The sequence below is a fragment of the Anarrhichthys ocellatus genome, unplaced genomic scaffold, assembly GCF_004355925.1.
Source record: "Anarrhichthys ocellatus isolate YVR2014 unplaced genomic scaffold, GSC_Weel_1.0 scaffold47, whole genome shotgun sequence".
Classification (NCBI taxonomy): domain Eukaryota; kingdom Metazoa; phylum Chordata; class Actinopteri; order Perciformes; family Anarhichadidae; genus Anarrhichthys; species Anarrhichthys ocellatus.
In genome coordinates this window covers 2,966,594-2,982,698 of record NW_022280077.1, presented here as the reverse complement: position 1 = coordinate 2,982,698, position 16,105 = coordinate 2,966,594, and the positions used below count along the sequence as shown (strand labels likewise).

Here is a 16,105-nt window from a genome sequence, read left to right as displayed (position 1 = left end):
GCTGAGATGAGACATCTAGGTCTGGAATTGTGTCAATACCAGCACCAAAACAAATGCAAATCAAAATCCAAATTAATGTGTTTTCCCTGAGGAGAAACTGAGTCGTACTTATAGTCAGCTCTCAGTAGATGACAGGATTCTGTTATCCAGAGCTCATGAAAAACAAGGCATTCTCAAACCATTCTTCACCGAGCCGGGGTACAAAAGTCAACGTCTCCAGATGGAGAAACTAAACTAAAGTAAAAGAAACAGGATGGTTTTGTGTGATGATTTCGCAGATTCAAAACAGAAAACACTTCTATATTTCCAGTATTCCTAAAGTTTAGTGATCTATCCCGGTAAACATATATCCGTGTTTATATTTAATCTGTCTATGTATACTATGTTGAGCAGATGTAGCGGATATGTGCCGGTTTTCTAAACCAAAATAATCTGGTCACAGCAACAATTATATCCCCGTCTTCTGCTTTAAAGAATGCCAAGCAGCCAAGTTTAAAAAAAACAAAACAGGTCACGTATGGTGAGAAATGAGCGAATAGATGGATTGCAGCGGTTTAGGCTGTTGTGATATGTCTGTGGACTGTGGCCCTCTGTCACTACACCCACCCGTTCTGCATTTGATTGAATACTAAATAGTGCACAATTCATACAGCATAAACAGCATATTTGCATACGGCTCTTTTAAATCTAAGGAAAAATGATGGACATGTGGAAATTTCTTCAGTGAAGATGCTGTGTTTTTATTTGTTGTATAATTCTGTCTTTATTTGCTTGTGATAACCTTTAATTTGTTCAGTCCTTTGCTGCTGAGATGACCCACTTCCACTCACAGGGATCATTCAAATGTCCCTTTGTTCATTAATTTCTTGTTTGTAACCGCTAGCTGTAGCTGAATGATAACTTTCTACTTTTTTTGTTAGATCATGTCTCGTCATTTGTCAAGACACATTCATAAATAAACCTATAATCACAAGTAGACATTAACTGACAGCAACTCCACCTTATGATGCATAATAAAAGCATTGAGCAGAGAAAGTCAACTCATGTTTTGTTGGATTTTATTTGCGTTTTGAATATAAATAGCCGTGTAAAATGTTGATTGTGTTTTTGTTTTTTTAAGTTCCCCTAACTAAGATCTAGACTACTGCTAGATAACATGTGCTGGTATACCGTATAGCTAAAGATGGCATATTTGCAGACATAGCTTTAAGCACCTTGTAGACATGAACACACTTCTCTCACATAAAAACATGACAGCTCCGAAAGCTGTCACCAGTCAAAAAAAAATGCCTTCCATGCACACAGTGTATACAAATTTAATAAAATACACAACAAGTACAGTAGCCCACATTCACGTGTAAGCTCAGCTTATTTTCACATAAACTGCAGAGGACGACAATAAAATTACAAATACTTTCTTAAAAAACTGTTTTATAGGAACCTCAAATGGTTTTATGAAAAGGGACATTCCCTGTTGCACCACCATTAACAGTTCATAAGACACTTCACTTTTGTATTTAACGTCACTGATATGTATTTCAGTTGCCTGTGATATTCAAAGAGATGTTCCTTATACACTAAATGGAGACAGGAAGCTTCACTGTACAAAAGCAGACAGGACTCAATAACAGTAGCAATTTGTTTCACAGCCTCACGAAATTGGAGCTTGAAATGGGTAAAATACAGACATCTAAATTGACAGGTACAGTACACCATAAAAACACTTGAAGTCAGGTAAGCACTGATTTTCTTCCCAAACCTTCACAGCAGTCAAGGACACATATTTCACCTAAACACGACAAGTCACAAACTAAAGAAACAAACAAACAGACAAAGCAGATGGTTTTTGGTTATACAATGCGTGTCTGGACACCTTTGCGGGTCAAAATAAATCACCTCTTGGTCATTAACCTGTAATATTATCATCACACTCCCGGCAGGTGAGAGCGAGTGGGATCACCTGGCCTGTCAGTTACCAGAGTCCCGTGGGTCGAGAGCACAATCGGACCCCCCACACTCCTGGCTGATGACAGAGCTGTGAATGAGGCTGCTTGACAGAGACTTAGGCCTGAGCTCGCGGGTCAGGTAGGAGGGCTCCTCCAATTCGTTGTGCAGTGGGGAGCACTGGCCATCTGGAGGGCCATAGGCACTGCTGTCGGAACCGCCCTCCCTCTCCTCTTTGGACTCTTGGTTGGCCAAGTCCAGGGGCATACTACTCTTGGTGGGACTACTGGACACAGATGGACTCTCCTGTAGCGGTGGGCTTAGTGCACGCTGCGATTTTAAGTAAGGTTTGACATTGGCCACAAGGATTGTACTGTCCCGCTGCTCCTTTCCAAACGTGCTGAGGGTTTTTCTGCTGCTGCAGCTGATGGCGCCATAAATCTCTGTCTCTACCATGGCATCCATTCCCACAGGGATGAAAAGGTTGGTGCGATTATCGGCGCTGTCTGCTTGGCTTCCTACCCGTAACTTTGGCATCCAGCATCTGTCAGAATGTCCCAGTGCACGACATTCATCGGTGCAGTGGACTGATTTGTCTTGCTCTGCAAAAAACAGTTAAACATTTGTTATTGGACCCTGCTGGGGTAAGAATAAACAACCTAGAAGGAAATGTAGATGACATTTTGAAGGATGAGCGACAAAAATAAAACACAAAATCCAGTACTATTCTTAAAATCCTACCAACAATATATTTCTTGATATGAGTTATTTAGTATGCATCACTAGAATGTTTCCGGAAAATAAAATAAGAACCAGCGGCCTGCAACATCTATGGGAGAGTTCAAATTGAGCAATGTTATGCAGATTTTGCTTTGATATTCTAGACATCACAAACAATGCAGACTTAAAATGGCGAGTCATATATATGTCATGCTGGTCAATGTAGCAAACGTGTGATTCAATCTATCCATGAAACCTTCTCCCTCGGCTATTCTCAAAAACCTGTGTAGGCGTTTCCTGGAAAATATCATCTGGTGCAGAGGAAGTGATTTGTTGTTCATTTACATTTCCAGCAGCAGTTTGTGTTGAATACACATAAAAACAACTGTGAAATTTGCATGAGCAATGATATTCACCGTTTCTGATCGGAAAGTGGTGAGAAACCAAAACTGTAGTTAGAATGTTGCTCGTTAGAATATTGTTAGAACTCATTTTTGTATTTTTCACAAATCATAGATGGGAATTTATAGGTGTTCATTTTGGATATTCAGAAATTGGGTGAAAATCCGATCAATATCTAAATCTGATCTTGGAAATTCCATTTGTAGCACAAACACTCATTAGTTGGACCTCTAGTAATTCTTATAATTACTTTGAGGGACTCAAAGCAGCTCATTAGCGTTCCGTGCCCATTTTTCATTTCACTTCTTATTAATGGACCTACATTGTGACCTGTCCTTGCCAAAAGAGGACCTTATTTACAATAAACTGTGTTGTTGTTTTTCTTGCAGCAAGGAATACAAACTACTTTTGGATGTGTGGAAACATGAAGACGTTAAATTCATCTAAACTGAGTCATTGTAAGTATTAACTCAGTGTCACTAGAGTGACACTAGTAGTAGAATTTCGAATCGAGGGGTCGCTCGATGCAAGGAAACATGCAACCTTTTCTTCTTGACAACTTTTTGTTGATTGCAGTGGTTCCCTGATTATTCCATGCCTGTAGTAGACTACAGATGCAGTTGATGCTGAAAAGCCAAATGCCACAGGACTGTGCAACATGGAGTAATTGTTTATTAGTGTCAGCGCAAAAAGTGGAGCAAGGAGTAAGGCTCTATCTTTGTGCCGTAACTCAGTCTTTTATATTTCATACCACATCTTACCCAGGTAGACATGAAATACGGAGAGCGACCCATAGAATGAGCCAATTTACACAGTGTTTTGATAAAGAAGGTGTCAATTGTTCTTTAGCCATTACATTACGCTATCAAAATTAATTTGACAATGATGCATCGAGGTATTTTGCATGTAGAGGCATGAAACAACATGTCAAATGTGTTTTTGTAAATTGATAGTAAATGGCAGTTTTCCATCATTTGTTTTACATTTAGAAAAATTATGAATTTAATCATCCTGTTGTTCTGATGACTGATTTAACTTAACCCCAATACATTTGTTTTCTTTGCTGTGACTGCCATGAGGTTGTCATGACATCTTTGCAAACTAAAATAGAAATAAAGATAACTGAATTGGTCTGAATTTGGTTATTTATGAAATTTTTGCACATTGTGTTTTTTGTAAAACTACAACAATAAGAAATGAATGAATGGGCCGGTAAAACACGTACAAAATACATACACCACATCTGCAACATCACCGACTCTCTCCCCACAGGAACCAAGTGTTCTTGGTAAAATTTTGACAAAAAATATAAAAAGTTCTCAGTCACACATCAACACTTCAGTCCTCTCTTTTAAATACATCTCCAATAATTCCAACCAAAATATCAAACCCATGTTTTATATTTGTTTTTCACAACATGGCTTGATGCTCCACTGATCAGCTCACGTGGCTTTGGTCTATAAATAAGGCTTCTCTATCTTGCTGTGAATGAAACAATTAATCTCCTTTCCAAATGTAACCTGATGAGGACGGGAATATCATCCTGGAATGAGGGAAAGCTCCACATGACCAGACTCTTCCAAGAGGAGGTGGGGAGCTCCTCTTGTTCAATGGCATGAGTACCTTCCTCGCACACGCGCCTCGGCCAGTTTGCTGGAGGAAGTTCTAACAACAACAAAAAAAAAAAGATACCGACTCTGCTACACAACCCCCAAGAGATGTGAAAACCAGCTCCATGTGCCACACATGCAAGGCAAGCTCATTTGCAAAGTACTGCCAATATCACATCCTGCTGCTGAAGTCCATGCACACACACACACAGACACTTGCAGCCGTAGGACAAAATGGAACAGTACATTTGATGACTGGAAAGAGATTTAACAAGCTAAATGGGGCTGTTAATTTTACACCATAACTGTTTTAGATATTTAACAAAGAATGCTTACATTGAGAACATTAAAGGAAAATGCATTTCTTCATTTTAAATAAATATGTATCACGTATGTCCATTATGGGCTACAGTCATTTGTTTATGACATAATATATATTTTTATGTGCATATTAAAGTTTTTTGTAATTGCTAAAACACAATTTCTGAAACTAAAGCCCTTTTTGTCAGAACTCTACACTCAAAAAAGCAAAAATATATACACAAAAAATACAAATATCTTGCATCTCTTGCAAAAGCAAACACTACATTCCAAACTATATAAACTGTTCTAAGAATGTTCATCTTGCATCACAGTTTTACACACAAACACCTAAGAAATAGCTCTTTCCGCATGCCAACCACACACTGATGTAGTATAAACCACTAATATCTAGAGTCTTTGGCATTTTCATTTGAAGCATGCTTTAAAAACAGACAAATTTACTAGTTGGAGACACTGAAGGTTACATTATCTTTCATGCACTGGTCAATTTTGAGATGTTGGGCTATTTTGGTTCCGTAAAATGTCTTTTCTCAGACTAATGGAACAAAACAAAAAAACTTTAAAAACACAAATTCTGATGTTTATTTTACTAAACTTCTGTCTCCTAAATCAACCAGAGTTAGCATTAGATGTCTCATATACCTATCTGACACAGAATTTCAAAAAGATTGTATGAATAAAATAATTGTCTTGGGGAAATTTCGTAGTGTTAAAATGTTTTCCCAATTCACCGATAACCGAAGATGACATTAACATATTACTGAATTGTACTGTAAACAAAATACAGTATATTGCAATTACTTCCTCTAATTGGCCTTCATTAGTTATGTACACCAATAATCAAACCTGAATTCTATTGATTGTGTTCAAAGTCTGATTTCTACGTGATCTAATTGGTAACAGGTGTTTTCACAGGTGCATTCTGGGTGAAAGAGATTGATAATTTGAGTGTAGTCTTTCAATGTCAGTGTTCAGCAAACAACACACACAGGGTTTTAGTTTTGAATTATGTGTCTAACTGTGTGTAATCGTGTGGAAAAAGTGTATTTTAGAATTTTAAACATTGTGTAAAGCAGGCAATGTGCTTATGGTTTAGCATACCGGGTCAATAGGCTACATATGCTCTCTCTCCCTTTCCCATGTGTTAACGAGATATTTGGTATACTTTGTGTATATTCTTTTGCAGGGTGGCAGCCTGTTAATGTTGTTTGTATTAATCGTTGTAACAATGCTGCCCTCTTGGCCAGGTCTCTCTTAAAAAAGAAATAAATTCTCAACAAGACTTTTATCTGGTCAAATAATCGAGATTGGAACGAAAAGAATGGGAGAATGTCTCATGTAGTATAAATGTAGTTAGTTTAAAATTAAATTAGATCACAATGATGACCCTAATTAGATAGGCATGGTAAATATATATATATATATATATTATATATATTTTCCCCTCCGTCATGTAACAAATTATGTGTACTTGCATTGTTAAATTGTTAGCAAAGACCGTCCTGGTGCTATTTCTGTAAGGACTAAGACAGAGAGAAAATACACATTTGAGTTCAAAATGCATTTTACATCAAAAGGGAGAACTAAATGATGGCTTTGATATAGCAAAACCACAACACAGATCCTGCATATTGTAACTGCCACGCTTTGAAGCAACACCCTAGATTACAGCTCTGTGCCCCATTTGTGTTTCTCTGTGGGTTTTTTTTCTAACGCCTTGGAGAAAAGTATTTTTTTGGCCAGGATACATGAGGCCAGAACAATAAGCATAAGCGAGGGGAAGCAGGTAGATGCTGAATTCATTTCCATGGTACCTCCATGGCAGATGATGCTGATGCGAGGGGATGTATCTGCTTAGAAGGTTAAGAAAAACACAATACGTTTTTTTTGCCATTGTGCTATTTGTCTCACTATAACCAGGAGCAATTCAAGGATCATGTCTGCATGTTTACATTTAATGCTTACAATAGATAAAGATTTGTGTTGGTTTTTTTCTGTCATAATCACACCTTTGTGATCACATGATATAGTTTGTGTAACAGCTATTAAGAACATTAAATGTATAAATAAATACATGTATCATTGTTAGTAGCTTCATCATTTCTATCATTTCAAAACAAAATGCAGACGGAAGATAATGAGGAAGTGACGGTGCTTTCATCTATTGTGCCGGGCAGTGTCTTTCCATTTCCATTTTTCATTTCATCCCTGAATAAAAAAATGTTAAATAATAGCTCTGAAATGACAGAGTTATACAATGGCTTTATAGAGTCCACTGCATTTACATATTCACATAACAGAATCATGACAAAGTGACAAAGTAGCTGTGATCGTATGGGCCACTGTGAGCGAAACACTATACCATGTTCTCAAAAAACTGCCTGCCCATTATAAATAGAATCAGAGAGAGCCTAGCAACATACCCACTGTGCATCTGGTGTCTGTGAGAGTGATAAATATTCAGAGTGCATGATGGTGGAAGCTGCACAGGTGCATATATTACCTGTATCAAAGCAGCCAGGAGACTAGAGGGATGGTAAAGGTAAAGACATAAAAGCAATACTACTTAACCCACAAGCTTTTGTGTTGGTGCATTTGGAACTAAAATTCTGTGGCGTCTCCATTTTGGATAATAGTGCTATCTTGTCAGTATCTGCAAAACAGTGGCTTTGTAGTTCAATACATGTAACTGCATGTCCGTGTGAGTGGGAGCGAGAGACAAAGGAGTATGTGGGTTGGAGGGTGATGTTTTGTCTGATCAGGTCTAAGGCATTATGCGTAATGTAGATCTCCCATCTTGTACTCAGCAGACAGTGACACCATTTAATGTTCAACTGGCCAACCGCCCCAAGAGAACACTGTTTAATCCAACCATTAGTTTTATTTTAACTGCATTTCCCACATGCAAACAGGAAGGCATTAGCATAACATATCAATATTAAAAGCTATGCCCCACTTCTTTGCATTTCTCTTATCTGACGAATGCAGGTCTCTAAATTAACTGACATTCCTGTCAAGCAAGCGTCTGCGCTGCAAATGTAAATATTCAGTCTTGCATGTACAAAACATCTCTTTCAATATCTGTCTGTCTATATGATTGGCCTTAGAACTGGGGCGGAATCAGATTCAGAAATGTGCTGCAAAAAATTGTGATTGAATTTACACCTCCCACAGAGTCAAGTTTGGTCTGCCATAATTCCTCGCTGCACACAAAGACACACACACAAATGCACAAAAGTGAGATAGACAGATAGAGAGAGATACACACATCCTTCTGGCAGCCGCAAGAGTGTTTCCATCTCTGCCCTCCTGAGCATGCCACAAACAAACAGTTCATATCAATGTAAATGGTGTGGAAAGTACTGCATAGGGACCTGATGACCAAAGCCAATCTCTTGCAAGGCTCACACAAGGAAATGAGAAACACTCAAGTTCCCCATTATCTTTTATCTCAGCAGTGAGAGTTGCTTTCATTTTTTTCAGTTTATATCCACAATAGCTAAATATATCAGTCCCTATCGGGTCAACCATGTTGCAACAGATTGACAATCATCTATGATTATACTCCTGGCAGTGTGGATCGTTTCAGATTTGTGAAATAAAATTCAACATTTCTATTTTCAGTTGCAAAACAAAGCTCCTCTCAAAACAGTGTAACCAGCGCAAAACCGATAATAACTGAGAAAAATATTTTCAAGCAAAAGGTGGAAACACTGTCATGTTGCACCAGAAATACCTGTCATTTTGCACTGCAAGTGTCTATCATGCTTTCTTGTCTCTGTTGTGTTATTCAAGACATTCATGCGGCGAACCTGTGTTCAAATAATGACGTGATCAAAAGAGACACAGACGGAGGTACACTTTGCCATGCATATGAGTTTGTTTGATGGCAAAATCAGACACACGATGTTTGAACATTCTACCTTCAGCCAATGGATTCTTTTATCCTTTTAAACTAGCATCTACCTTCCACTCTGGTGCCTTCATGTCATCTTTGCAACACACCTCAGGCTGTCTGCAATGTAAAGCAGTACAGAGTAACACTACCTGCATCTAATGAGAGTGTGGATCTTCTGTGTTAACTATTTGTCTGCTTTGTACCCAGAGGCTGGTGGACCTCCACTTAAACACCAGTGGGCTGCATCTTCTCTGTGCATAAAGTTTACAAAATGTGCAGTAGCTTTCAAGAGTAAGTTAGGCATCTTCAAGATGTCAGGAAGAGAGTGCATCCACTCACCCTGCTCAAAAGGCTGGCCATTAACCGCTGTTGCTTTCATCTTGAGGGCCTCCCTAGCAGACGTGTCGCAGTGTGAGCCTTTATTAGTATCCTGGTCACTGTCAGCCTGGTCACTATCACCATGGCCACTGTCTCGGAGGCTTGCTCGTTCTGCATCCTTAAATGTTGAGCTGCAGCAGAATGGAAGGAGAGAAAAAAAGAAACATGAGTTGCCATTACCTCTGCGTAAGCGTTCCTATGTGATAGCCATAGTCAGCTGGCTTGATACGAAGATGAACAAGCTAAATGCACTGGTCAGGAAGCCTTTGTGAGAAAGCTCCTACCTTTGAACAAATGGCTGCCTGCTGCCAGCATAATTGGGCTCCGTGGGGAAATTTTCTGTCTAGAAATGAGAGGAAAACAATATTTAGAATTGGTCAATTTAAAGCTGTGTTGCATTTTTCCACAATAGTAAACATTGACATTACATTCAGACACAAAACAGAAATGTTCTTATATCTTTATCATAACACCTGAAAGATGTCAATAAAAGCCATAGAGCACCTGCCAGTGATGATGGCACTATAAGAACAACCCTCCATTGTGACCATATGTGCCGCCTTGGCAAGGCAAGGGAGAAAAGCATTAGCCACTGTCAACGGCATCCTTTTTCCCTATCTTGAGAATAATGTGTTTGTGTTGATCACACCCACATACCCGAGTGACTGGTGACAGTGCCAGGCCTTGTCATCTGTGTTATCGTCTCCAAATGAGACTGTCTGTGAGACTGTCCTAGATATTTACATCGTTTACAACAGATAATTCTGCTGCGCTAAACAGCACTACAAGCCCATGCTGTCAAATTAGCATGTTAGCTGGCTCATGCGCACAGCCCTGCCATCTCTACAAGGCAAGGCTGGACCTATTAATGGCCTTATCATGCCAATTTTGGATGCGGATGGGCGGATCTGGCCCATATTTGTGGGGAGCAAAAAAATGCGATTGTAAGGTTATGCTGTGTGCATCTAGCTGTCTGGTGCACATTGGTTCAGTAATGTGATCGGACAAGCTGCTCAAACACCTGTCCAATCCCACATTTCAGGCAGGGTTTTGTTTTCACTCTATAGCAGTGGATCTGGCAGGGTCACAGCAGCCTTGTTCAAGACTCACGCTGTTTGCAAGTCTAACTGAGAGGACTTTCTGATTATGCGGGCCACCTGTATCATTTTGCAGAGAGGACTTGGAGTAATTTCTAAAATGATTCAAATTCCTCAAATGCAGAGGGACGAAAGTATCTCAAGTAAAATGCCATTGAGAACACAAGAAAATGTTCAAACACTAAGTTTCCATGTGATTCTGAGAATATTTCACAACGGGGAAAGAAAAAGTGATAATAATGATGTCTGCTCGCAGTGACAGAGTTTCTCTTTTTCAGTCGATTACCTTTCTTTTGTCAGATTTGTATGGCAAAGCAGATAAGCGAGAATAAAGGGCAGATAAAGAATACAGTGCAGTATCCTCCTTACCTGTATCACCGACATCCTATTCGCTGGAGTGTCTGTGCTAAGCCCGGCAAAGCTGGAGTGGCAACCTGCCCTGGGGACTGTCAGGCTGTTTGGGGTGGTTTTCAGGTACATGACCTCTGACCTGGGCAGTGTGAGCGGCAGAGGACTCTGGTAGTCAAAACATATTGGTGAAGTGATGAGAGAAGGACTGCTCACCACATTCATCCGGCTCGCAGAATCTCTCTCTTCCATCTCACTCTGCACCAGCATGATGTCACTCTTGTTGATCCTTTTCTTTTTGCCTTTCCCCACTGGAGGATTGGAGTACTCAGCCATGCGGCAGTTATAATTCCCAGTCTCCTTATCTTGATGTTTGGACTTGACAGCGATGGCAGTCATGACTGCTAAGAGCATGACAGAGATAATGCAGAGGGTAACTATGAGGGGCAGGGATACATCCCACTGCTGCTGTTCCCCGCTCGCGCTGGAACCCCCTCCTGCTGTCGTTTCTGTGTTTGCCTTAATGATCAGCTTAGCCACGGCAGATAAGGGGGGCTTGCCATGGTCAGTTACCTTCACCACCAGCTCAACCGCTGGGGCGACCTCTTCCCAAAGAGCATGAGCAGTTCTGACCTCCCCTCCCACCGGATCCATCTCAAACAGGTGGTCGTCATTTCCCTCTGTGATCTCATAGGTCAAATGTCCACTTTCTCCGTGGTCATGGTCCACCGCTTTCACTGTAGCCACGATGTATCCAATACCGACGTTTCTAGGCACTGTGATTTCAGCTGTATCATTCTGCAGAAGGGGTAAAATAATAACTGGGAGATTGTCATTGACGTCAAGAACATTGACCCGTACTATAGAAGTGCTCTCCATGTGAGGGGATCCTCCGTCTTTAGCTTGAACTTTGAACTCAAAGGATTTTGTTTGCTCGTAATTGAAAGAGCGTGAGGCATATATGGCTCCATTGGTGGGATTGACAGATACATAGGTATACACGGAAACATCTCCTATGTGCGATGGCAGAATGGAGTACGACACTGTTCCATTTCGACCTACATCTGGGTCGTGGGCCAGAACAGAGCCCAAATATTCCCCTGGGATGTTGTTCTCAGGCACCTGTAGCACATACACTGTCTTTGTAAAGCGGGGTGCGTTGTCATTCTCATCCAAAATTTTCACAGTAAACGACTTAGTGTAGTTCAAAGACGGGATCCCATTGTCTCTCGCCACTATTGTCACATTGTATTCATCTTTCATTTCCCTGTCCAGGGGTCTGTCTGTGAGCAGCATGTAAAAATTATCATTGTTCTCCTGCAGTCTGAAGGGTACATTTCCCAGCACCCTGCACTGAAGTTGACCATTTCGGCCAGAGTCTTTATCTGTCACTCTCACCAGCGCTATGACAGATTCTGGAGGTGCTGCCTCACTGATGGCTCCTTGCCGGACAGAAACAAAACTTATTATTGGCGAGTTGTCATTTTTGTCAAGCACTTTGACAGTTATTTTACAGTGACCCGGTATCGGGTTGGGCCCGAGATCCTTAGCTTGAACATCAAACTCTATGATTGGATTCTCCTCATAGTCAATGTCTCCCTGGACCTTGATGATGCCAGTATTGGAGTCAATGGAGAACAAATCTTGGATTCTCTCAGATGCATATCCAGTGAAGGAATAGACCACCTGCCCGTTGCTTCCCTCATCTTGGTCAGTGGCATTTAAATCTATGAGTACTTTTCCAGGAGGTGAATTCTCTGGAATCTCAATCACATAAGAGGATTTCTCAAACACTGGGCTATTGTCATTCGAATCAGTCACTCTGATGTTGATTTGCATGGAGCCTGATCTTGGATACTCCCCGCCATCAATTGCTGTGAGGAGGAGGGTGTGATGACTCTGATCCTCCCTATCCAGAGGTCTCTGAACCACCAGCTCTGGATATATAGTCCCATCGCCCCTCACTTTTAAATCCAAAGAAAATGTATTGTAATCATCTCTCGTGACCTGGTAAGTCTTTATCCCATTTTCCCCAGAATCGGAGTCATGTGCAATAGTGAGGGGGAAGCGTGTCCCAGCAGCTGCATTTTCTGAAATATCAATATTAACATGATCTGAAGGAAAACTGGGCGAGTTGTCATTTATGTCCTGTATATCGATCTTGATCATGCATATTTCCTTGTCGTTGGCAAACACCTCCATAGAGAGCTGGCACTTTGGGTTGCGCCTGCATAACGTCTCCCTGTCAATCCTTTGTTTGGTGAAGATTAGTCCACTCTCCGGGTCAACATCCACCAGGTGTGGAGCAGAATTCTCCAGTACTCTAAAGTTGGATTTTTTCCCCCTCTCCATGGTCCCATAGCCGGCATCTTTTGCTATATTACCTATAACAGTGCCAGGTCCTTGCTCCTCCGGGACAGAATAATTGAGATTTTTCAATGTCAGGGCTTTAACCCACAGCAGAAAGAAAATGGGTACAGAGAGACGCATCCCTTCAACTGGATATGCGGTAGTGGCAGACAGAAAAAAAAAAATCCTCGTTGACTTTCAACCTGTTGATTACGGCAAACCTAGAGGAATAAACCCGAACCAGGCATGCGGTTGACGCCGATCCCACACTATTTGGGTATTTAATCGATGTGTGTATCCTTATTGTCTTTAATTCTGTATTTTAATCTCTTTCACATGCCGCTCGGCTATGATGAACACTTTCTGTAAACAAAGATGACCGCCCGACGACACCTTATGCATGAATAAAAGATCAAATTCAACATAGTGGACGAGGAATGCTTTGTTTTTCCTCACGAGGTGGGGGGGGGGGGGGGGAACTTAATGAATAATCGATGACTATAAAGTATTAATATTCCCTACTGCATCCAAGGTTAAAGCGTTTGAATCTCAGTGAAGGTTAGACCGTAGCTTACAAAAGCGCATTGCCCTCATGCGACATCTACACCTAGGCTACAGCAAATACTGACATGCCCGTTTCAAAATGCAGCATTGTCCGATGTTACCATTCACAATGCATTTACTTTTTCTCCTGTGCGGCACACTGTTGCATATGGGTTCTGCTCTTGCTGCCTACACAGGATACCCATGCCACAAAGTAGAATAAAAGCACGATATAGAGCTGTTAATCCTGTCCAACCTTTTGTGTTCCCGTCATTCAAGAGCATCTATAGCACGGCTGCGACTTTTGCCCGATGATTTTCCCATAATCAGTCCAGTAATCCCATAATCCAGTCCAATTGGACCCAGCGCTCTTGCATCCTTCATTCGGACAATGCTCATCTGCACTGCCCCTGTGAACGTTTGCAGGGGGAAAAAAATCGCGGAAAAGAGGTGCTGGAAGATTTCAGATAATCAAAATTAATCGCTTTTTCCTGCGCTCAGTTCTCTCCGCGTCAACTGTTGAAACCTGCTCCCTTCGCAATGAGATCTGACCGGAATCCTCTCGACGCCGTTACAACAGACTCCAGTGTATTTCTTGGTGCATTTAACATAGTTTCTGATCGTCTTCCAGCAAATGAGTGAACAGTGACAGATCTTGCCTTGGGGGGGTTTCTCCAATAGGTCTGGCAAGATCGCATGAAGAAGGGCTGTTCTAGTGCTACGTGATTCATTTACTGATGTGCGCGCACAGAGCAGCAGCATCAGCGGGGAGAACGTGCCGGTGGATGTTGCTCCTAATAGGACATGTGGATGTGAACTAGGGAATTATGAATAGATCGAGGAAATGTGTCCGGATGGGATGTAGTAGTAGAAGCAAAGGGACTCGACAAGTGGTCATTCTGAGGGAGAAGTGCATCAGATTGGCAACGTGGTGTGGGAAATGTAAAAAAAGAAAATCGTAAAGATGAACTGTTGTTTTCCTTCAGAGTGCTGTGTTCTCAGTGCAATACATCTCTTTGGATATTCAGAGCGAAATATGTTTATCAATAATTGAAAATGTGTCTCCTGTGTTGTTTCTTGTTGTCATTAGTTTTGAGAAAATCCAGCCACAACATAAAACAAAGGACAGACTGTGGGTGTTTTCAGGATAATCTCTGTAAAGGACATAGGAGAATTACTTTCTGCTTCTGAAAAATAACAAGGCTTATTTCACAGCTCAAATATCACAGCTGTTGGTATAACCTGCTGTCTGCAGCTATCACACTCGTCTTCAATGGCCTATCCACATCAATCTCATATCTAATATGGAAAAGACGGACTGACATTTAGTTCACTCAACATTTCAACAATATGGCATTTGCATTTTTACTCTCAGTTGACCAGATCTTAGTGACACATGGGGCTCCTTGGGGATGCATGGACACTATATGAGAGTAATTCTGACAGGAAGCTGTGTCAACATTAGGGCAAGCTCAGTGTGACCTGGTTGCTCATTTAATTCCCTGTTGCTCAGGATCTAAATCAACCTTGAGTTGTCCCTGGGTTCATTTCTTTTGTCTGAAAACATTGCTGTTTTCCTCCTCTGGGGAGCATCAACTTTGCCTGGCCAGGGTGCAGCCTGCATAAATTGGCCATTTCTGCAGGTATGAGATAAGGACAACAAAGGAGGAACTAATTATCATTCACTCTGTGTTAAAACCTCAGGAAAGGACTACTATTGACAATTGTGTCTGCATTGTCACAGTCATACCATATAAAATGATCTGAACTCTGAATGAGAGGATGGTTCATACCCATAATATATAGGCTACGACCTAACGTGGGGCTTTGCTGCTTTGTTTATGCAGAGGCTGACGACTTTGTCATGGATAAGTTACTCTAATGAGACCACAGCACCTGCCCAGGAATGAACCGCCATCTCTGCTGCTTTGTTGGCAGTAAAAAGACACGGATGCATCAGTTGTTTCATGACGAATTGGTTTTTACTTGAAAGCACATTATTATGTTGGTGTAAAATCCTACCTGTTGTAATTCCACAGAGGTTGAAATGACAAACAGTAAATGCTCATTTGAGCATACTTGCAATATCTTAGCATCGCTTTCATGCGATTCACTTACCACTCCGCACAAGCATGATTAGAGGTGAGATTAAGTTGTTTATATCATTGTGTTTTTTTTTTTTTGTGCGACCGATGCTGGTTGCAGAACACCTCAAGCAGCACACTGGAATACTGATTGTGGTGAGTGGGAATGATGATCAACACAAGTCACTGAATTCTGCTGCAGAGTAAATGCAAGAGAGAACAAGTTCTGCTTGGAACAAATGTGTCCATGAGGCTTTGTGTGAACATGTTGATTTCACACCAGAAAGAAGATGTACAGCAATGCTTGAGCAGTCAAACAGGATTTTGAGAACATTATCTTTAATCAGTCACGGGGAAAAAAATTAAATGTTAATCAGTACTATGGTGAACACATATTTCTATATTTCT

General features: G+C 41.0%; 1 protein-coding gene across 1 annotated transcript; it reads right to left on the bottom strand.

The window, feature by feature from the left end:
* Positions 1-1,300: 1,300 nt before the first annotated feature.
* On the bottom strand, positions 1,301-14,323 carry LOC116395580 (protocadherin-17-like). The gene is made up of 4 exons (XM_031869571.1): positions 10,743-14,323; positions 9,561-9,619; positions 9,238-9,407; positions 1,301-2,546 (listed from the first exon to the last, which is right to left on the bottom strand). The coding sequence occupies exons 1-4, from the start codon at positions 13,209-13,211 to the stop codon at positions 1,969-1,971; spliced, it is 3,276 nt and encodes a 1,091-aa protein (XP_031725431.1). The 5' UTR covers positions 13,212-14,323; the 3' UTR covers positions 1,301-1,968.
* Between the last annotated feature and the right edge of the window lie 1,782 nt (positions 14,324-16,105).